At 36.5% G+C, this 22,070-nt stretch overlaps 1 protein-coding gene and 1 long non-coding RNA gene across 5 annotated transcripts in view; one reads left to right on the top strand and one right to left on the bottom strand.

The window, feature by feature from the left end:
• Positions 1-1,038, bottom strand: part of LOC107195879 — a 17,032-nt gene extending 15,994 nt beyond the window's left edge. The window contains exon 1 of the long non-coding RNA XR_001517200.2: positions 899-1,038. This is a non-coding gene — a long non-coding RNA (uncharacterized LOC107195879). The remainder of the gene's footprint in view (positions 1-898) is intronic.
• PPP2R5E (protein phosphatase 2 regulatory subunit B'epsilon) overlaps positions 791-22,070 on the top strand; it is a 131,458-nt gene continuing 110,178 nt past the window's right edge. For 3 of the 4 annotated variants that reach the window (XR_001517199.2, XM_015591946.2, XM_006915110.3), the window contains exons 1-2: positions 791-1,395; positions 3,552-3,715. Coding sequence is in view for 3 of the 4 variants with exons in the window: in XM_015591946.2 (XP_015447432.1) it covers positions 3,559-3,715 (157 nt within the window). In the remaining variant the exon portion in view is untranslated. The remainder of the gene's footprint in view (positions 1,396-3,551; positions 3,716-22,070) is intronic. The other variant, XM_015591945.2, reaches the window with a different exon arrangement.

The following is a 22,070-nucleotide window of genomic DNA, read 5'->3' as shown; positions in this document are numbered from 1 at the left end:
ATCTCAATAAATGCTTGCGAGCGTAGAGACAGCACTCCCACCTGCATAATCTACACTGAACCGGCCTCAGCCAAGACTTGTAGGAGCTCCAGGGAGCTGATATTCAAGAGAGGTTCAGGGAAAAGGAGACAAGGTGAGAGAATTCGAAGCGATACCCAACCCTTGGCCAGGCCCCAGGGGTTCAGATTTCGGTGCCAGGCCTCCCACGGGTTCAGCGGAGAGCGACTGCTCAGGGTTTCACAGCGGGCTGCAAGGGCCCATATACACAGGCGCGGGCTGGAGATCTTATTGCTGTCCACGCAGCGCTGGTTCCGGTCCTGAGTTGGGGCTCCTCGAGCCCCGAAGGGCCACCCCAGCCGATAAAGGGGACGGAATCAAGGCACCGGGGGCTTCCCCACCCGTGGCCGATTCTTGCCCTTAGAATCCTCTGGTTGAAGACGACCGCCACGCACAGCGTGGAAACTCATTCCGTTGCTCTGTCAGTCGCACACTTCCCGGGATTAAGGCACGCCTCTCGGGCCTAGGGGCGGCTGTAACAACCCTCTTCAGCCTCCCCAACCCCAAATGCCTGGCGGAAGCGGCGGCAGCGCGGCCGGAGATCGCGCTGCATCCGGGTTCCTCTCCCCTCAGCCCAATCCTCGGTCTCGGCTCTTCCCACCCTCCTGTTTCTCCGCCCCCCCACCGCCAATCCGGTATCGGCTCTCAGCCGAACATGCTGGCACGGGAGTGAAGGCGGACGCCGGCCAATGAGGCCTCGCTTCCCGTTTGAAGCCTCCAGTGAATGGGCGCGGGGGGCGGGCGCTGCTGGCCAGAAGGTTTGGTTGAGAGTGTGCCATGGACTCAGCCGCCCGGTGATATTGACAATAGGAGAGAGAAAGGGGCATTGACTGGGACTCACCGCGGATATCGAAGGGCGGCTCTGGCAGTGGCGGCTCCAGCGGCTCCTACTCCTTCTCCTTCTTTCTCCTCCTGCTGCCGCTGCGGATCCAGTCTTCCTCCTTCCCTTCCCCCCCACCCCACGTCGTCGCCGCCGCCGCCAGGTCCGGGGCAACGAGCAGAGGCGCCGCCCGCCGGGAATGTGAGCAAGGAGCCACCGGCGGAGCCGCAACGGGGTCGGTGCCGATTTGATGGGACGGGCCCGCGGGGGAGGATCGTGAGGCCGCCGCCACTGGAAGCGCTGAGGTTCAAGTCCGGCCGTGAGGCCTAGAAGCGCCGCCGCCGCGGAACCGGAGGGACGCCGCGCCGGACTGCCGTCGCCCCGGGTTCCCTGCCGCTGTCCGGACCTCCCCCCCGCAAGTCCCGGTCCCTCTACCCGCTCTCGCTGCGGCCCTCTCGCGCGTCTCCCGCCCCTCAAAACCACAGATCATCTTCGGATTCTTCCCCAGAAGCTTCAAGGTAACTTCGTCCCTCCAGCTCAGCGGTTCGCCTGCTTCCTTTCCTCTTACCAGTCTTCCTGGGGAATCTGCAGGGCACCAGCCTCGGGAAGGCCTGGCCCAGGCAGCTGAGGAGTGCGGTGCGGTGGGGTGGGGTGCGGGAGAGGGAGCGCCCGTCCCACTTGTCTGATTTACCTCAAATGCTTCTCATGATACCTCTTATTCACTCTGCCCCCTCCCCCCCTTTTCTCCACCTTCCGGCATTGGAGGCGTATTCTTGTACCCCTTATCCACTGACAGGGGCGGGGGGAATGGGGGATTGGTGTTCTGAGGATTCTGTAGCAGCTTATCTTCAGGGCTTGCGGTGGGGGTGGGTAGGAGCAAAGGGAGCATGTGAGCATCCCCACAGATAAACCCATTTCTAGTCTTTCTCCTTCATCCTAGTACCCCCTTTGGATTATCCTGAGCCTTGGAATGCCCCGTGCCCACTGCTTAGAGGATGATAAAGCTTCGGGCGCCTTGGTTCAGGGCGAAACCTGTTTCCCGGGGCTTTACACGGACCCGTTGCTACTGCACGTTCAGTTCTGCAGCGCTTTAGGGTTGAGATCCTTGACGTTTATTCGCGGCCGCGGGTATAAGGGAAAATGATTCTTTTAAAAAAATATTACTATCAATAAATAATCTTTAGAAATAGGGATAAAAACGAGACAAAAAGAGTGATAGAGGAACAGAATTTACTGAAATCCTGTGTTGTTACAGTTAAATGAAATCTAAGTAATTCACATACCAGATTGGGAAAGCGACCCCTAAATTTACAACATACAGATGTGATGTGGAGCTTCTTGCTTATGCAGTCTTTATGAAAATTTTGAAGTGATCTTACTTCTTCTGTAGTCATTCATAGTTTGCAATTCCATTTTGAATGTCACATTTTTAAAAGCTAAATTAGGTTTCTAAAAACTAAAAAAAAAAAGAGAACCAAACAAGACTTCAGAATTCCAGACCTCCACATCATGTGGTTTTGTTTTTTGTTTATGTTTTTGTTATTTTTACTTTGTTAGAACCCAGGTAATCCAGGTAACTTTTTATTCTCACGCGTTCAGGAAGAAACTACTTTACTCTTTTATTTAGAGCTTAAAAAATACTTGTTTTATGTATTGGAATGACAGGTGAGTAATTGCATTTTGGCATTTTCCCCATATGCATTATATCTATTCAAGTCTGCCATTAATCTTGCACAGAGCCTCGGTACCATGGAAATGATGACATCTGTTTAAATTGGTAAATGAAATTGAGTTTAATGCTTGTTACTTTTGGGGAATAGCTTTCATTTTAATAATTTGATAGGGTTAAGAAAAATCCATAAGAACTGTTCATCAGTTTGATGGAATGGAAATTAATATTTGATCATGAATTTTAAGGGAACTCAACTAGGTTATCTGAGTAGGCTGTGAATTTAAGTTTTCATTTCAACTTTGGTGCACCATTTCATCATAGTTTTGTTTATTAAGCTTTAATAACTTAAGATGGCTTCACTCAAAAAGAAGACTTCTTTGAAATGATTTTTAATTATGCCTTTTATGTGTTCTGTTTAAAGTAATTTAGCCTGTCCTCATTTGCCGTGTGGTGTAGTTTATCTTAGCTAACACAGCACATTGCATTAAAAGTCATGTCTAGATAATTTCGGTAGTTGTAAATTTCACCTTGCTGTGATACATTGGTCTAGATTCTTGAAGTACAATAGGAGTTTAAACTCCAGAGCCCATTCATAGTATTAAATATTGTGGGAAAATGTATTGATGGAAGTTTTCCAACTGCAGAATAGCTCCAAAATTACTTCAAGAATCTTGAGAAGAGCTTTGCAGTTCAAAAATGAGTAGCTTAGAAGAGTTCTTCAAGTCTAAATGAGTATCTGTAATGTTTATACCAAGAGCAGCACAGTACATTAGAATATTGCCCAGTACATTAGAATTACAATATTGCTTATGTAGTAGTTATAGTACTTCTATTTTCACCAAATTTTAATGTTTTTTTATTGAATATGACTTTTCTTAATTGATTTTATTTATCACATATTCCCATTTTCACGAATATTGTATACGGGAATTTTAGAATTTGTGTAACCTACATGTATTCTTCCACTTTGGAAATGTGTTTATGATACTTCTTTCTCTTCAGTAGGGATATGTCCTCAGCACCAACTACTCCTCCATCAGTGGATAAAGTAGACGGATTTTCTCGGAAGTCCGTCAGAAAAGCCAGACAGAAGAGGTCGCAAAGTTCCTCACAGTTTAGGTCTCAAGGCAAGCCTATTGAGTTAACACCTCTGCCACTCCTGAAAGGTAAGGCTCATGACCAGGTGATAGATTCCCCTTCAGTTGATCTTTTTTTATATCTATAAGTTCCTTTTTGTAGAATTTGATATTTGTTAGCATTTTGTGTTGCACACTGAAGGGAAGGATGGGAGATTTCAGACATGTTGAAGTCACTGATGTGTGACCAGATATACCCATTCTCCTTTTTAAAGAGCTCAATTAAATATAAATAGCTGTGGACAAATGAACGGAAACTTATTAGGAGAATCTCTCACATCGATACATAGGAAAAGTGAATGCCAGAGAAACTTTAAGATGTCTGTGCTTTTTATTTTTTCTTCTATTGGCATTTAGATGTATATGTTACATGCAATGACAGTTACAAATTGTACAAACTTAATCACGGGAAGTAGACCTAGTAGAGGAGATGCTACCATTAACATATATAGAAAATGATGTTTGAAAGAATTCATTTTTAAAAATCAAGAAAAAATAGTAACTGATGACATACATTCTTGTTTTTAGATAGTACAAATAGAAAATGTATATGATGATTATATTTATTTAATACTACTTTTCTCTTTCCACTGGAATGAATTAAAGACAAGTTTTTAATACTTTTTTTTTTCTAAATTAGACCTTTCAACTTTTGTTTAAGTATGTAGATACTTTTTGTTCTTTTAATTTTCATCTATTTTCTTTATGTTTAAGAAGCATTGTTTGTAATGTATCAGAACATAGCATTTATAGCATGGAAACATCAGAATCTACCTTCGAAGGTAGATTTTTGTCTGCCTAACACTTAAGGGTGAGGAAAAAGGGGACAGGGATAACACAATGCACTTTAATGGCTCAGAGGAAATCCCAAAACCTGGTTTGTTAGTTCATTAATGAACATTTCTGTAACAATTTGTGAAATCAGAAGGTATTCTAAGAAACACTGGAGTTTGCCTAGAAAGGATCCTCAAAATTTAGCCTAGGATATTTCAAGCTTGTATTTTTCCCATGTTTACAGTTTTCTTAAGGGAGGGAGATTTATGAGATTCTAATGTTTATTCTTGAAATTGGTGAAACTAAATGATTATTGATTACTATAAAGATGATAGGTTTACCAGTTAGTAAAGATGAGCTTCTATGAGTTTGGGGGGAAGGTGGTATTTTGGCTAAAGACTTTGCTGTAAAAATGAAAATAGTCTTTATGAGGCTTTGGAAGAAAAACTAAGGAAAAATTCTCTAGGGTTAAAACTAATCATACTTGAAATACAAAACTGGGAGGGATGTTAGATATTTTAGTAATTTAATCTGAACTAGACATGTAATAGCCGTTAGCATCTATATCCAGCAAAGGACTTTATTCTGAGGAAGCAGATTAAATTTTTTAAGGGTTAGAAATAATTTTAAAATTTATTGTTATATTTACTTTGGGGGACTCCTGGTAGACATTTACATTAAAACTTAATAACTACTCATAGGCAGGGTATTGGTTTTGTGGGTAGTGAAAGAGGCATACATGAGAAGAAATTGGCACATGTTTTAATATTTTGTTGTCCTTTATCTCTTTTTTATTGTAGTAAACTATAGATAACAACATTGACCATTTTAACCATTTTTAAGTATGTATTGAGTGTAGCATTAAGTACATTCACATGTGCATCCATCACCACCACTCATCTCCAGAACATTTTCATCTTCCCTAACCGAAGCTCTGTATCCATTAAACACTAACTCCCCATTCTCCACTACCCCTACCCCCTCAGCAACCATCATTCTACTTTCTGTCTGTATGAATTTGGCTACTCTAGGTACCTCATATAGGTGGAATCATACAATATTTGTCTTTTTGTGACTGCTTATTTCACTTAGCATAATGTCCTCAAGGTTCATCCATGTTGTAGCATGTTGTGTCAGTATTTTCTTCCTTTTTAGTGCTGAATAATATTCCATTGTGTGTATATACCACATATTGTTTATCCACCTGTCAATGGACACTTGGGTCACTTCCATCTTTTGATTATTGTGAATAACGCTACTCTGAACATGGGTATACAAGTGTCTGTTTGAATCTCTCTCTTCACTTCTTTTGGGTATATACTCAGAAGTGAAATTGCTGGATCATATGTTTAATGTTTTTTGAGGAAACACCATACTGCTTTCCACAGCAGCTATATCATTTTACATTCACACCAGCAATGCACAGGGTTCCAATTTCTCCACATCCTCATTAGCACTTCTTATTTCAAGTTAAAAAAATTTTTTTTGGATAATAGCCATCATAATGTGTGTGAAGTGGTAATTCATTGTGGTTTTATTTGCATTTCCCTAATGATTAGTGGTAAGCATCTTTTCATGTGCTTTTTGACCATTTGTATATACTTTTCTCATTTTTTTTTAAGTGAAGTTTGGTAGTATTGAAAAATTTCCAAGAATTTTGGTCTCTAAGAATATGATTTTTCTGAACTTGTATATTTTGCCAGCATAGGAGAATTAGAGAGCAGCAGGACCATATAATGCTAGATATATCCATAAACTTAATTCTGGACAGATTAAAAGCGATTCTTGTATAGTAAGCCCATTCTGGGAAAATATTTTGGAAAGCACTCCATAAATTAGATTTCCATATATATAGATAAACAAAGAAGTTACTTTCAGCTATAGACTTCAGAAATGTATATTTGCTCTTGATTTTTTTTAGTGAATGAAAACAGTTTGTTAAATGACTTTTTTTTTTTTTTTTTTACAATTGACTTTTTTTGTGTTGCAGTGTCACCAACTTTATGAAGTAATTTATGGAATATAAAGGAAATATAGGAGGAATTTTTTTTTTTTGCCATTTCTTTAGAAGAAACTAGAGTAAATTATATATGCATGCCAAAGGATAGCTACTGATTTAATTTCTATAGTATCGCTTTGAGTAAATTGGTAGGTTTGAGTTAATTTTATTTGTGTGTACAATATAAATTGCAGTTGAAATTTGTTGCTTTAAAAAATAAAATAAAAAACATCCTCAAGGCCTTTAATTTAGGAGAGTTTGAGAATGGAAATTGTGTAAACAGTTATTATGTAACTCAGTTTTAATATGTAATTTTTGAAAGTTCAAAAATTAGATATTAATGATCATTTGTTTTGTGTGTATGTATTATCAGAATGTTTATTTTATGCATATAATATTTGACTGACTTGTAACTAATATGGCCATTTAATTCTTACCTTAAAAGTCTTCTCACTTGCAGAACCATAATAAAGTGAAAGTTTCTTCTGTTTTGCCCTTTTGCTAATAGGTGGGATTTTAAAATTTGTATTGATGATGTTATTTTCTATAGAAAGAAACACCAACATGTAGTTTTCTGTAAACATAGGGTGAGTGACCTCACTTTTTCTGGAAATACAGACATTTAATATAAATGTATAGAAACCTTGAAATATAGACATTTGAATTTTCCTCATTGTCACATACTTCTGAAAATGTTTTCAGGATGTCCTAAAGGTTTTGCGCTCGAAAGACTCTTAGTCCTTTTATTGACAAAGGAAATCCAGTAAAGTAAACCTCAGTGCCTTATGTGCTAAATAAGAAAGTAAAGACTTGGATGCTTTCCTTGTTGCCTACACAATAGGACATGAAGCAAGCTTTTACAGTTATTTAGGTAAGTCACTGAATAAGGACAATCAAACAAAATACTTAGGCGGATAGATACACATTTAAAATAAATAATCATTATTATTAGTAGTAGTAGTAGTAATAATAGTAGTATCTGATTGAATGATTTATGTTCTCTCCCCACCCTATCCTCCCTTACCTTACTTCCAACTTTCTTTGACTTAAAAAGATTATTTAAGTTTAGATTTGAATGAAATGTTTTTGAAAACTACCACCTCTGAAGATGGGATTATAATGAAGATGTCATCATTATTTCTAGCCAAAAAATTCATTATATGTTTTTGAAGCATTTTACTGATAGTTTGGACATTTGGTATTAAACATTCCAAAAACTATGAGTGGAGGTTACTGTTCAGCAGAGAGAAACTCTTTGTCTTAGTGTTGAAACCTTTAGATCAGTAACTTTGTTTTTCTATAACACTCCTCTAATGAAAACATTTTTTTCAAAACTCTAAGATTTGATTCAGCTTTTATTTTTAGGTAGGGTGACAGTTTGTGAGGACTTTTTAAAATTACAATTTAGTTTTTGTGTTTTTCTAATTATTGGATAGGATAATTCTCTTTCATTTCTGCTTTGTATAGTGTAAAGAAGGAATATGCATATAGAATTCCCAATATTTATAATGGGCTAGTGTATTTATGATGAAAATTGTCTCTTAAGGAATAATGTCCTTTAGTTTAGTGTTCATCTTCCTCTTTGTAGGCTATGATGCAATGCGGCATAGGGGAAGGTATATGGGCTTTGTTGCCCTCAAGAGGCCTAGCTCACTAGCAAATGACTTAACTCTTTTTTTTTTTTTTTTTGTCACCCTGCCCTGCCCTGTGACTTAACTCTTAGAAGCTGTTTTCCTTGTCTACCAAATGTGGATGATGATAGTAACCAATAGATGTAGCAGCGGCACATTCAATAAATACTAGCTATTATTACTTAACCGGGATTTCAGAAGTTAGAATATGAATAATGTGGAATTATTATTTGACTTTTTATATTTTCATAGCAAAAAGCTGAAATTGGAAATGTCTCTGAAAATTATGAAACAAGAGCATAGTTTTGCAGTCATGAACCTTTTTCAACTAGAAAATTCAAAGAAACAGTTTGCAAAAGTATTGAATTTAGTAGACTACGTATATTTAAGCATCTTTATTGGGAGATTTTTACCTACTGTATTGATATCCTGCCACATTTTTTAGTGTAATGCTTTTTATTTTTAACTTATTCATTTTTTGAATTGTTAATACAATCATATGGTTCAAATATCAAAAGATATAAAAGGATGTATAGTGAAAAATCGTCCTCCCAACTTGGTTCTCCTAGTTCCCCTTCTCAGGAGCAATCATAATATTCTTGTATAGTTGGTATAGATGTTCTGAAACCTTTGATTGAATTTGAAATGCGTTGAGCAGCCTGAAATATGCACATTTTATATGTGTATGTTCATTTTTTAAATGGGAGAATTCCATAGCTTTTTTCAGATTCTCAAAGCGGTGTCTGAATCAAAAAGGTTAAGAATCATTGATCTAGTGTGTACCTTGGATTAATGATGTATGTTCTTTAGACAGCTAAATTGTAGTGAGAGAGAGGGAGAGGTGTGTGGGGAGAGGGAATGTGTGGGGTGGGGAGTTGGTCTTAAAAATAATCATAAGCTTTACTTTGGAACCACAAAAACAACTGTAAGTTAATAGGTGTTAACATTTAGCTTTGCAGCCTTTGAAACAATGTGGTACTACTTCTCTTTTGGGGGAAGAAATGATAAGATCTTTCACAACACTAAGTGTCAGGTTACACCATTTTCGTGTGTGAAAGATTATACATAGTTGTAGTGAAGAAGTATCTCATTCACTTTTAGGCAGGAATATTTTTTTCTTTACATATCCTAATAGTATGCTTTTGTAGCATAGAGAAAATTACCATACAGAGTCTTATGTGGGCCAAAAGAAATTGAGAGTAAGCATTCCTGATTTATTAATCATTTAAAAGTAGGGTAACAGCTTGCATTCATATCTCATCCAAGTGTGATAATTACTGCCTAGTTCTTAATCTAAGGTTCATGGATTTCTGTTTGGGGACAGGGTGCGTGTATCATGGATGGGCTTCAAGGTTCTAAGCACCTTCTAAAATTATATGTAAAGTTTCTGTGCATGTGCAGTTTTTTTGAGGACAGAGTTTATTACTTTCATTAGATTCTCAAAGATTTAACTCTACCATTTCTGCTTTTCCCTATAGTTAAGAGTTTTTGGCTTAGACTAAAAGATTGGGTGTTGTCATTGTTATTGTTATTGTTTCTGAGTATCATGTTAGTTGTGTGTGTGTACATGCATTGGACACTTACCAGTAAACTTTGTAAGCTGTAAACAACAGAATTCATCATAATGTGGGTGTCTTCAGGATATAACCCAGCCAGGGCATAAAAATATTGAGGTACCAAATAAGTCTTCTCATAAGGTGAAGTGGTCTTTTTCTACCTAGAACTTTCTTCCCCTGATTTCATATCATTCTTCATTTCAGCTCAAATGGGACTTTCTTAGGGACCATCCCCCATGACTTTTAAAAATAATCATTCTATCACTCTCTTGTCTCTTGCATCATATTTATAATCTGAAAATTATTTTATCTTTGTTTGTTCACTTGTATGTTATCTGCCCATTAAAATGTTCTTTGGTGTAGAAACCTTATTTCTCTTATCTCTAGGGCCCAGATCAGTGCCTCTTACATAGTTGGCATTCAGAAAGTAATTGTTAGTAAATGAATTAGCATTGTTAATTGACATCTAGTAATAGTAGTATAGACATTTATTTTTCTTTCTTATATATTTAAAAAAATTTTTTTCCTCCAAAAAAATAGTAGTATAGACATTTATTTTTCTTTCTTATATATTTAAAAAAATTTTTTTCCTCCAAATCCAGGCCACACAGATTTTATTTTAACTTGTAATTTACACAGATTTATAAACTTGTTTAATGAAGACTTTTTATTTTTGAAGGATCAAATTGCTGAGTGTTCACTTAAAATCCTGAGAATGGTTTTGTGCTTTGATAATTCTGATTATTTAAGGTTGAAAACAGAAGCAGTATCTTGTGGAGAGAGGATGGAATGGATTTGTTTGACATACTGAGTGATTCCTTTTACTTAGGAGATTCATCACTTTCATTTTATAGAAGTTAACATGTTCAGTGCAGTGAAATCCCTTTTTTTTGCTGGTATTTGAGGACTGATTTATGGGCTCAACAGATCACCAGACTTTCTTTTTTTTTTCTATGGTTTGAGAGAACAGCATATCTGAATATTATAATGGACTTTCAGAACAGGGTTTTATGATCAAATTTTCTTTAGTCAAACCCTTTATAATAATGTTAGCTTTTAACATTAATTAGATTTTGTAGTGCTAGGAAAAGAACAGCAAAGTTTCCAGATATTTCAAAAAGGCTAACTAAGGTAGTTCTTTGGTTTATTTGCCAATGATGACATCCTCTTTTACTATTTAAAAATATTTTTCCACCCTTTGTAATTGAAGATTTTATAAAACAAATAGGCATCTTCTTTTTATGTTACAGTAGAATTAAGTGTAAAGGAACATATTAATTGAATAATATGATATATTATTAAGTTGTCACTTAAAGTATAACAGGATATACCTACTATATATAACATGTATTACCTAAGGGAGACAGGTGGCCTCCCTGAGGTAAGAATGGAGGCCCTGGGGTCACACACAGGTAGGTTTGAATTCTGGGTTTACTCACAGCTATGTGACTTTTAAGCCATGGTTTTTTATCTCTAAAATTAGGAGAGTATTAGAACCTCACAGAGTCAGATTAGGTGCCTTCAAGCAGGTAAAACATTTTGCTCAGTGTTGGGTACATTGTAGGAGTTAAAGAATATTAGCTTTTTTAAGTATAAGGAGAGCTGTATAATGGAAAATGCTTACCATTGTTTTTCAGATGATTTTTATTTCTTTAACATATTATATGGATTATTTCCACTTAAGGAAGAAAAATATGGAGTGTGTATAGCTGTGAGAATTAGACTCTTAAAGCAGAAAGGAGAACTAGTTCTTATGGAACAATTTCAGCATTACTGTTTAGTCAACATCAGTTTCAAACTGACTTATTTCAGGAATAAGAGCTTAAAGTGCTTAATGTAATTCTTTTCAAGGGAAATTCCATTTGTGCAGAGTTACCAGGGAAAATTATTGTTAAATAAACTTATTTTGGAAGTCATCTACTAGAACAAAATCTCCAAACTTTTTTTGTAATTGCTTACTTCTGTCAGTAAAATAACATAGATATTTATGCATTATTTGCATGTGCTATTATACAAATATGTAATGCCCATCAAGACCATGCATAGACATAGAAAGTTAAAAAGGATGATATTGAAAAATAAAATGTATAGATGTTCTAATACTTAATTTTGTACTTACTTTTCCCTTGCCCATCCTACCAACACATGCACTGGCCCTGAGCACATCTTTGTTTTGAGATTTTACCTCCAACAGTGAACTTCCTCTTCAAGTTTTGAGCTTGTTGGTTTTGTAGTGTTTTAGTTTTGAGCCAGAGGGAGAGGAGAAGAGTTGATTGATAAAACGTCTTTCTTTACCTTCTTTAGGTTTTTGTCCAGGCTTTTGAATTTATTGCACTTTAAAGAAATAATCTGAATTGAGGATTTTGCCAGTTTAAGGAGTATCATAGATGGTTCTTTGTCCAGGGCTCTTATCTTGCTATTGGTAGGTGGGTTTCACAGGGCCCTTGACCCTCTTGAAATTCCAGGCAGTATTTTATATCTCTGTGCAGACTGACATTTTTCTGGGCAAAGGCTTTCGAGCTTTCAGCAGATTCTTAGAGGAGTTTCTGCTTTGAGTGGTGGGCGTCAGTCTTCTCAGAGCAGAGAGAGAATTTGTCATCTAATCCCTTTCTGTAGAAGGGAGATCTCATGGCAAGAGGTTTCTTCTGCATTTCTCCCGATTTTTAATTCCTTTTGGTATCAAACAGAATTTTAAAAGATGTTTGAAGGAAGAAGTTACTACGTGACTCCAGTGCAGTTGTTTGGACATTTTTGATCAGTATCATTTGAAGAATTAAGCCAGGCGAATAGGACTATCGAGGGTAAAATTAACTGTGCCTGTAAAAAAGCATTTTTCCTGTTCTAGCTAGGGATCTGGAAGAAATTGGGAGGAAAAACTCAGATTATCCTTGCTGGTGAATAAATAGTTTAGCAACCAATGAAGGAGCAGAGAAGCAGTGTCTGTTGGTTTTCTAGTATGCCAGGCGATATGCTACGGGGTATCACATTGAAGCTTTTCAACAACACCGAGAGCAAGGGATGTTTGCTGTTAACTGGGGACCGAATAACTTGCCCAATCCTGCAGAGAGAGCCACGGCTGGGATCCCATGCCCATCTGGTTCCAAAGCCAGTGCCTTCTCTCTAATGTGCATTAGCAGTAGATGGACATAGGTGAGTACTGGAGCTGACTACCATCTTGCTCATGCTGTGCTGGGGTGATTTACTTATTGAATCATCTTACTACATCTTGAAGGAACCTGACAATTGTAAGGATACCAAAGTGATGAGAAGGAGAAGTGGAGAAGATAAGGGGAGAACAGCTAGGCTGGTGGCAGCACTATGGGAAGATATAAGTGAGTGGTGATGGGGAGGAGTCCTGAGCAGCAGGCCTCAGACTCGACTCTTTGAAAGGGCCAGGCAGTGCAGCTAAGAGGCAGGCAGGAAGGGTAGCTGGCCCCTCACAAAAAGAGCGGGGAGATGCTGCTCTGCACTCCAGTAGGACTCAAGTGCTTCTATAGTAAAGGCATCTCAGCCATGGGGATGCTAAGGTTTGGTAAACTGGTAGCATTCCAGCAGTGGTGTCCTTTACCATTCATCTTTCCATCTTTGGGGAACTAGCTTATTGTAGAAACGGGCATGGGTTTAAGTCTAGGCGATAGTACTAGCTTTATGAACTGAGGTCAGTTACTTAACCACTTTGAGCTTCATTTTCTACAAATGGGACTGCTACTTCCTAAGGTGGTTTTGAGGAGTAAGGTAATATGGATAAACTGCATAATGTGTGGTCGCTTGCTTAATAAATATTCCTTCCCTTATCATTCTTTTTGTCATTGATCTTTCTTTGAGTCACTCCTATGGATCTGGGTCTTGTTTCAGAGTACAAAGTGTTGTGAGGGAAGAGATCTGGCAAAATTTCATCCATTTATGTAGCACCATGACAGACTTTCATTTTGTGGTGATGTTACATTTTAATTTAATTCGTGGTTGCTTGTGCCTGGAACACTGTTCAAAGTAAAATGGTAAAACAGTAAAAAGAACATAGAGAAAACTGGGTCTTGGCATCATGTCAAGAAAAGTACTGTTTTCTAATAAGGAAGATACAGACTTTCCAATTAGCCTTTACCAAACACCCCCAAAAGACAATATCTGAAAATAGAAGGGGATATTCCTCTGCCACACCTTATAAGGAAATACAATGAGAATTTAGAGTAGGTCTAGGCTTCCAAGGAGCTATTTTATAATAGCAGTTTGGTAATACAGCTATTGGGTGCCTTGTGCATTAATTGGCATACAACACTTTTCTTTTTGAATGAATATTTTGAAATCAAGGACATTTGTAGCAAAAATGAGTTTCTTTTGAGGGTAAGAAGGCTACTTCAACTTTTGTATCATCAGGTTAATTTTCCAGAAAGATAGTGATGCATCAACAGGACTGGTGTTTTCCCCTAATTTGTGAGGAGAGGTCAAAATGATTCGAAAGCAAATTGATAGAAGGGACTTCTTAAAAGTAAAAGAAGTTTTAGTGCTCTCTGTTCTGCCCCTGTCCTTACATTTGATCTCCAACCCCACCTACAACTGATCAAACTGCTATTTTTAACATTAATCAGCCATCTAGAAATAATATGATAGTTTAGTCAAAAACAGTTAAGATCAGGTTTTAAAATTCATCAGTTCTAAAATTTACGTGGATGTGGCTGGATCTAGAAGGAAATCTGTCCCTGAGGTTTCAGGTATAAGGAACTTTGACGTAAGTTTTGGCTGCTGAGAAAAGTTCGCACTTTATTACCTAGATTTAGTTATTCCTTAAAGATTTTGGATAGAGCTATATTTTGTTGTATTTAGATTCATATCTTAATATTGTAAAAGGCATTTCAGCTAATGATGAAATTTAAGCTTTTCTGGTTTAGTGAAATGCTCTAGAAATTGTGTACTTTAAATGCCCTTGGATTTAGGAGTGGTAGACCCTGTACTCATACTCTGGAATTATTGTGAGTCTCCAATGAAATAGATTGTGTGCAAATGTTTTTCAAAGTACGTACGAAGCAAACAGCTATGAAAGGAATCTACATATGACCTGGTTAAATAGCCTCCTCCAGGGACCTTAAATTCTCATTTTTGTAGTTATTCTGTGGGCTGTGTAATTCAGTCCATTCATTCATCAAATTTCTGAGCAGTAGGATGCACTAGGCACTGCCCTAGGAACAAATGATGCACAAAACCAGAAGGTTGACGAAGTTCTTCTTTTCAAATGGCCATTGTCGCTGGAGGTCAGAAACTGATGGCACTATTTAGGTTGTCAGGGCCAAATCATTCAGGCTGGGTTAAAGTTTGTCCTTAATCCTGTCCTTGTGCATATGTGTGAATATACGACCAAAGAATATATAAATCACCCATAAACCTCCTACCCGGTCACGAAGAATAATATTTTTCCTTCATGTTTATATATTCTTCTGTTATACTTAAGAATTTTTTTTTGTTCTATGATTAATAGCATTATAATTACTTTGAGATAGTCTTATTGTTGGAGTTGGAATTAGAAAAAGTTCTTTTGCCATGGTAACATCGTGCTTGTCATTTTATGATACTGAGGTTTCTTTGAAGATTGCTGGAAGATTACTTTGAGACAGTCTTATTATTGGAGTTGGAATTGAAAAAAAATTTTTTTCTTGTCATAGTAACATCATGCTTGTCATTTTATGATACTGAGGTTTTTTTGAAAATAAATCACTTAACCATTGCTTGCTTTTAAAAAAATATTATGAAAAATATTTTTATTATTACTTTCAGATTATAAACATGAAATATACAAAATATCTTTTTAAAAACTAAGTAAAATCCATCTGCATGTCCACGTATATGCTCCATAGATGGCATTGTTATTAAAATGCATAATCTTAAATTTTAATGTGTTTTAATTCATGTGTTTTATGAACTGCTGCTTGGAATAGTGGGGGACATAATACAATAGATTTAATTCATTAAGAGAATAAAGGTTTAGAAGATTAGAGTTAAAATTACTGTCAGCACCAATTGAAGTTCATTAAATGAAGGTGCAAGCAACAGTAAAACTATAGTTAGTCAAAGCAATTAACATTGGTTATGGTGTTATAGTTACTGTGAAGATTGGAAAAATAAATAATTGAAAGTATTTAAAATTTGACAAATCGAGCGAAGTTAAAAATTGAATCCACCTTCTTGCTACTTGCTAATTTAAAATTTTCTTTAGCTATTATGATTTAAATTATTGAGCGTTATCTGTGCTGCACTCTGTGGATGGTGGAAATTGAGTGGAGTAAGTGCTTTTCAGTACCAGTGCTTGAAGTAGAACTGCATTGAGTGGTTTACTAAAATAAGGAGGAAAGCATTATCTATGATTATCTCAGACTCTAATCTGTGGGAGAGTCCAACAAAATAAATAAAAGGGCTGTACAGTTTGGAGTTTTTGACAGTTAGTACTTAAATGACCTCTCTTGTAACTCAATGATTAATGAATTTCAAAATAATTTTAGAATCATTTCATGATTAGTCAAACAATGTGCAATCCTGTGAATACAAATCCATATATAATATTAACGTAGAATTGGTGAAATTGTATTTCTTTAAGGTTTTACTTAATGGAATATTACTTTTCTTTTGCATGTTAATATGAGTAGGACACTACACCCACACCTACATTTCTTGGCTAGAAACCCTCCACCCCCTTTTTTTTAAGCAAGGCTGTTTATAATTCTGGACTGTCTCTTAAGAGAATAATTTCTTTACATTAGGGTATTATAGTTAATGATTACTATTCATTTCTCTCCATAAGTGCAAGGGTAATTGAGCAGTTATTTGCTTCTTTATTGGTGAGATAGTCATGAAGTTTTGCTTGACTCATTTGAAGATGAGAGATCAAAACCCTCTCCATAGGGTAATTTGGAGGATTGATTGAGTTAATATAGCTAATGCTTAGAGCAGGGTCCAGATCATGGTGTTATATAAATGTTAGCTATCTTTGTCATCGTTGTCGATGTTATTTATTTATTTATAAATACTGCATATTATCTGTATTTTAAGACTTGGCTTTCAAGTGAATCATTTAAAGATGATTTATTTCTTTATTATTTAGGGAAGTGGCTTTTTTTTTTTAATCCATTAAGTATCTATAGATGAAATTGTTTAAGTGAAACAGTATATCATTATATTTTGCATTTGCTAATGAACTTTATGAAGCATTTAAAAAAGCATTTTTGAGTTAAGTAACTTTTGGAAGCTGTCAAAGTGAGTATATTACTGAACCTAAGGACTAGTCCAGGCAAGTGTGAGCTGCTTTGCTTTATGACAGATGTTACAGCATTGTGTTCACCTGTCTTCCCCAGCTGGTGCATGTGGTTTATGTGGTGGGGATTGGGGAGTTAGATGTGTGTGATGACACTGAATGTTGTCACTGTGAAACATCAGGACTGTTGGTGGTTAAATGTAGTTAACAGGTTGATAAATGTTAACCTAGACAGATAGAAAATACCCGTTAACCTAACATCTTTCTTTAAGTGGGAGCATTGAAAAATTAAAAAAAATTACAAATAAAAAAGATGTTGCTAGGAGTTTTGCACAAATATCTTTGGAGCAGGTGGCTTAGTATATGAATTTTGTGTGTGTGAGAAATTTTTTCTTCATCTGTGATTTTTACCTAAAGCTAATATTTGTGAACTGAAATTATGGATTTGTTGAGCACCTATAATTTTGATTAGCAGTGAAACCTGTATTTAATCTTCATTCAGACTTAGAAAGTTTTTTCCTTTGTTCTCCCTCATGAGAAGTTACGGTTATTACAGTGTCCAAACCACTCATTTCTTATACTTATCTCAAGATAATGAGTGTCATCATTGACATGCCTTCATTTTCTATCGAGACAAAATGTATTTAACCCCAGTGGATTTTTTTTTCCTTTTATAATGAATTCAAATAAAATAAGTAACTGTGAATAAAAATATTCACAAAAGCAACACGCACATATATTTAAAGTAGGTATAGAATGAGGGAAATCAGGGTTCCAAGAAATCACTGGTAATAAAGTTCAGAGTTCTGTAAGTGTGACTGAGTTGGAATATCAATCAGAATTCTCCCTTCCAAGTTATCTTTTTCAGCTGATAGATGCTGATGTTTCGTTCTACCTTGCGTTCTTACTTTTTAATCCTAAATATTTTAAATAAAGATTCCAAGACTGAACAGTGAAAGCCTCAGTGAAGGCAGGGCACTTTAGGTGTATATACTATTTGACTTCAGCTTTATTGAAGAAAGAGACAGTCTTCTATAGTTGTTCGTTTTTCCCCTTCCCATCTGTTAAAAAAATTAAAAAAAAGTTTTTGACATTTATTTTTTCCTTCTCTCTGTATTTTTCCTTCCTTAGTTATTTTGCAGGTGAGTTTGTTTAGCTCTATATGCAGGCTATGGCTAAATCAGAAATACAGAGGTAGCATGAAAGACTAGGGAGATTGATGATGAAGACACAATTCTACCCTGTTGCATGTCCAGCAGGGTAGAGTTATGGGAAGACGATAGGTTTGTGAGCCAGCCAGCCAGCCAGCCAGCCAGCCTTAGAATTCCAGCCAATTGTTCTTGCAAGCTGGGTGATCTTGAACAAACGACCTTCTCAGAGCCTCAGTTTGCTTACCTGTAAAGTGATGATAATATTACCTGCTGTGCAGGATTAGTTTGAGAGTTGATATATATGAAATGCCTAGACCAGTACTGACACATGGCCCTTGGTAATTGACAGTTGTCATAATATTTCCATCCTTGAGGTCAGGGACCATGTCTATTCATGACTGTGTTCCCATTGTCTAGGATAGTGCCCCTTTCACATCTTCACTGCTCAATCACCTGTTGAGTGAAATCATCCTTTTTAGGTAGGAAGAGAATTTTTTTTCTCTCTTTCCTTCTTTTTAGTCTGTAACAGTTCTCGTATCCCTCTTTTTTTTTTTTTTAAGCTTGCAGTTATTAGTTGAAAAAACATTTGTCCTGTTGAACTTCACACATTCTTAATTTGTCAGCCGTGCCTATTATTAACATAAGCATTTTTGGCTTTAATTTAAACTGTATTTTATGTACAGTACAGTCTGAAAAAATCAGTTGAATTTAATACAGTACTGTTTTAAAAATGGTAAAATTTCAAACATCCAAAAGTGGATAGAATAACAGTTTTTTATATGGTGATTTTTTTATTAATAATAATTTTAATTACAGTTGGAATATGATATTAGTTTCAGGTGTACAACATAGTGACTAGATATTATATAACTTAAAAAAGTGACCACCTTGATAAATCTAGTACTCATCTGACACCATACATAGTTATTACAATATTATTGACTATATTCCTTATGCTCCATAACTATTTTGTAACTATCAATTTGTACTTCTTAATCTCTTCCCCTTTTCACCTAGCCCTGGAAGGGAATTCCAGCAGTGCTGACTCATACAATCACCTCTTACTCGTTCTTTTTTCTGGTTTGTATCTTAAATAGTCTTAATTTTTTTTTAAATGAAGAGAGTTTTATGCAATGAGCATAGCTTTAAAGACAAAGGTTTATGATTACGGCCCACTCTGGTCAGACAAAAAGATGCAGCTTTGGACAGATCACAGTCTTTGAAAGGCCCACGATTATCAAAGATTGCCAAGTGCTTTGATAGACTCTGGTTTTATCCTCAAGTCTCTTCAGCTCCGATTGAGCACTGGCAGTATCTGATGTGTAAAGAGATGAGTGAGTGTTCATTGAATGAATGAAGGGATGGATATGGTGATTATTCAGATATCAGAATTTAGTGTGGGTCTTTACTGGGTAATATTTGATTAACTTGGGAGAGCAAAAACAGTATACAAACATTGAGTGAATTTCAGTACAGTAGGCTTGACAATACAGTAAAAACCAACTCAATTTCTTGTTATATCTCGAGTTTAGATTGGACAGAGATTTGCTGGTTCACAAGAATTATTGCTGGCATTAACCTGGCGCTTTGCTGCTCTCCTTGAAATATACATAGAAAACTTTTCGGTGGGCTGGAAACCGGGACCTGCAAAGCATTACCTTTGTATAGTCTCTGTGTGGATATGTGGGGGATGTGTGAGTGGAAGAGTGAGCTCTGGGAGAGCACGTGATATTCTAGTCTTTTCTCTCGCTCTGGCCCCTCTTGCCTTATAGGGATTTATGTCAGCTCAGAGGCATTGGTTCTGGCTCATCATGATTGATGAAAGATAACTCTACTACGCTCCTCTGTGTAGTTTCTCTTTCCTCTTAGATGGACTTCTCTCTTCATCCATTCTGTCTTTATTTTTGTTTGAAGTGTGTTCAGGACATTTAAAAAGCTTATTTTAATTCTAGCCTTAAGCAATCATAATTAAAAAGTTTCTGTTTGCTGCTGCAGAAAGTTTCTGTTTGTTATTGCAGAAAGCCCTCCTCCTTCCACCCCCTGCCTCCATCTCCCTACAATTGTACATTTTTTAATACTTGGGAAGAAGTGAATTTGAGGTTATCCATGTTTCTATCCCTTCATTAGTGAGTATAATTAAGAGATGCAAGGATTTGATGTGGTTGGCTAAATTTTTATGTAGCAGGCGAACATAGTGGTTCATATTTTTGAAAATCTTTGTACAGTATTTGGAAAGATCTTCTAACCTCATTTCTGGGGCTTTTTATTTTGCTATGCATAATTCGATAAGACTCGATCTATCTATCTGTGCTTGTCCTTTGTACTTGAAGGAGATGCAGCGTATATTCTGAATAGACCGGTGCATAGCTCCAGGAGGCCTTTCTTTGGTGAGCATGTCTTCAGAAACAGAGGTAATCAAGATTGGTTTCCAAGAATTTTCTTTCTTCCTGAAAACTGATTTCATGTGTCAAATATAAACTAGGCCTATAAACTCTGGCGAATGCTCTCATTTAACCATCCAACTAGTTTCTGTTTCAGTTCCAAAAAAGGTAATTTTTCCTCCATTCGTTAAATACTTAGGTTTCTTTTTTCTTTTCTTCTTTTTTTTTGAGGGAGAGTGGGGTCATTCATTGCTGTTGAGTTCTCTTTAGTGATAATAGATGAGCTATTATCTATTTCAAATTATTTCAGAAGTCAAGTTAGTCAGTATATAATAAATACTAATGTTAGTTTTTATAGAGTTTAGAAAGCTCTGATAGCAGAATACGCATGTAGGGAGGATTCTACTTAATTTATAGGGGTAGCTTGAAGGAATTATAAATGTTTTAGTTTTTAAAATTGCAGTGTCAGACATATAACTTTTAAGAGAGAATTAGTCTTAGGAGATATAAAGAAACTGTAAACAGTGTTTATATGTGGGGAATAAAGATGGAGGGTTTTACTTTCTACCTTGATGTTAAAAAAATTATAAAAGAAGGATATCCATGTGTTCGTTTTTCAAACTAATAGAAAGTAAGCAAACTACTGGGAATAAAATGATCTGTTGAACATTGGTGATCATTAGATTAAACCTTTGTATAATAAGTTGTAATGCAAGGAGATATATAGGAGTCTTTCTATAGAGCATAAATGCCTATACTCAAAGTTATTAATCAAATTAGCAATCAGATTAATAATCAAAGTATTACTTGGTATATGTATGTTTGCCCTTTTATCCTTTCATCCACCCATCATCCATCTACTTACAGCTAAGGAGGAGAAGTCCAGCTTGTGATTTCTTTAGTATAATTGGTTTCTTTTTTATAAGAGCTTTAATTGCTCATGTATCTAGATAACCTTGAAAAAAACATTATTTTTGATGTTCAGTAGGAGGGTGTAAAGCACTTAGTAATTTTCAGAAATAGTGTATGAGACATTGAAAAGAGGAATTCTATTGGCGTGAAATCTTTTATTCTCCTTGTTTTCTGAGATTCTTATCTTGGTGATTTCGGCACATAAAGAACTTGGCTCCTTGATTGTCATCACACTTTTTATGAGCTACACAGTAATCTGTGACTTGTGCTCTCTTCTTTTCCAGTCAGCTCATCAGCACAGCAACATTGTGCCTATTCTCTATCAGTTTACTTTAGAATTGAAATTTTGTTTTTGTGTAATGCCATTAGAGAAACCAAGAGAGCTTAGTGGTTTGCATTCGATATGGGGGATAAAAAGATATTGAATCAGCTTTTGCTGCTTAAGAAACCACTCTAAACCTCTGTGGCTTAAAACAACAGCCATTTATTTAGCTCGCCATTCTGTGGTTTGGCGATTTGGGCTGATTTCAGCTGTGTGATGGTCCTGGTCTCTGTTGGGCTCCCTCTTGCACCTGCAGTCAGCTGGCAGTTGATGATCTCATCCATATATCCGATGGTTGGCTGACTGTTGGCTGGCTGTGGGTACAGGGATTTCTGGGCTTTGTGAGTTTTATCATCCAGCAGGTTAGCCTGGGCTTCTTTACCTGGTGGTTTGTGGGATTCTCTAGAGCAGTAAGAGAGCAC

Source organism: Pteropus alecto, unplaced genomic scaffold (assembly GCF_000325575.1).
Source record: "Pteropus alecto unplaced genomic scaffold, ASM32557v1 scaffold276, whole genome shotgun sequence".
NCBI classification, from domain to species: Eukaryota; Metazoa; Chordata; class Mammalia; order Chiroptera; family Pteropodidae; genus Pteropus; species Pteropus alecto.
Note: the sequence above shows the minus strand (reverse complement) of the source record. Positions and strands in the feature narration are given on the sequence as shown.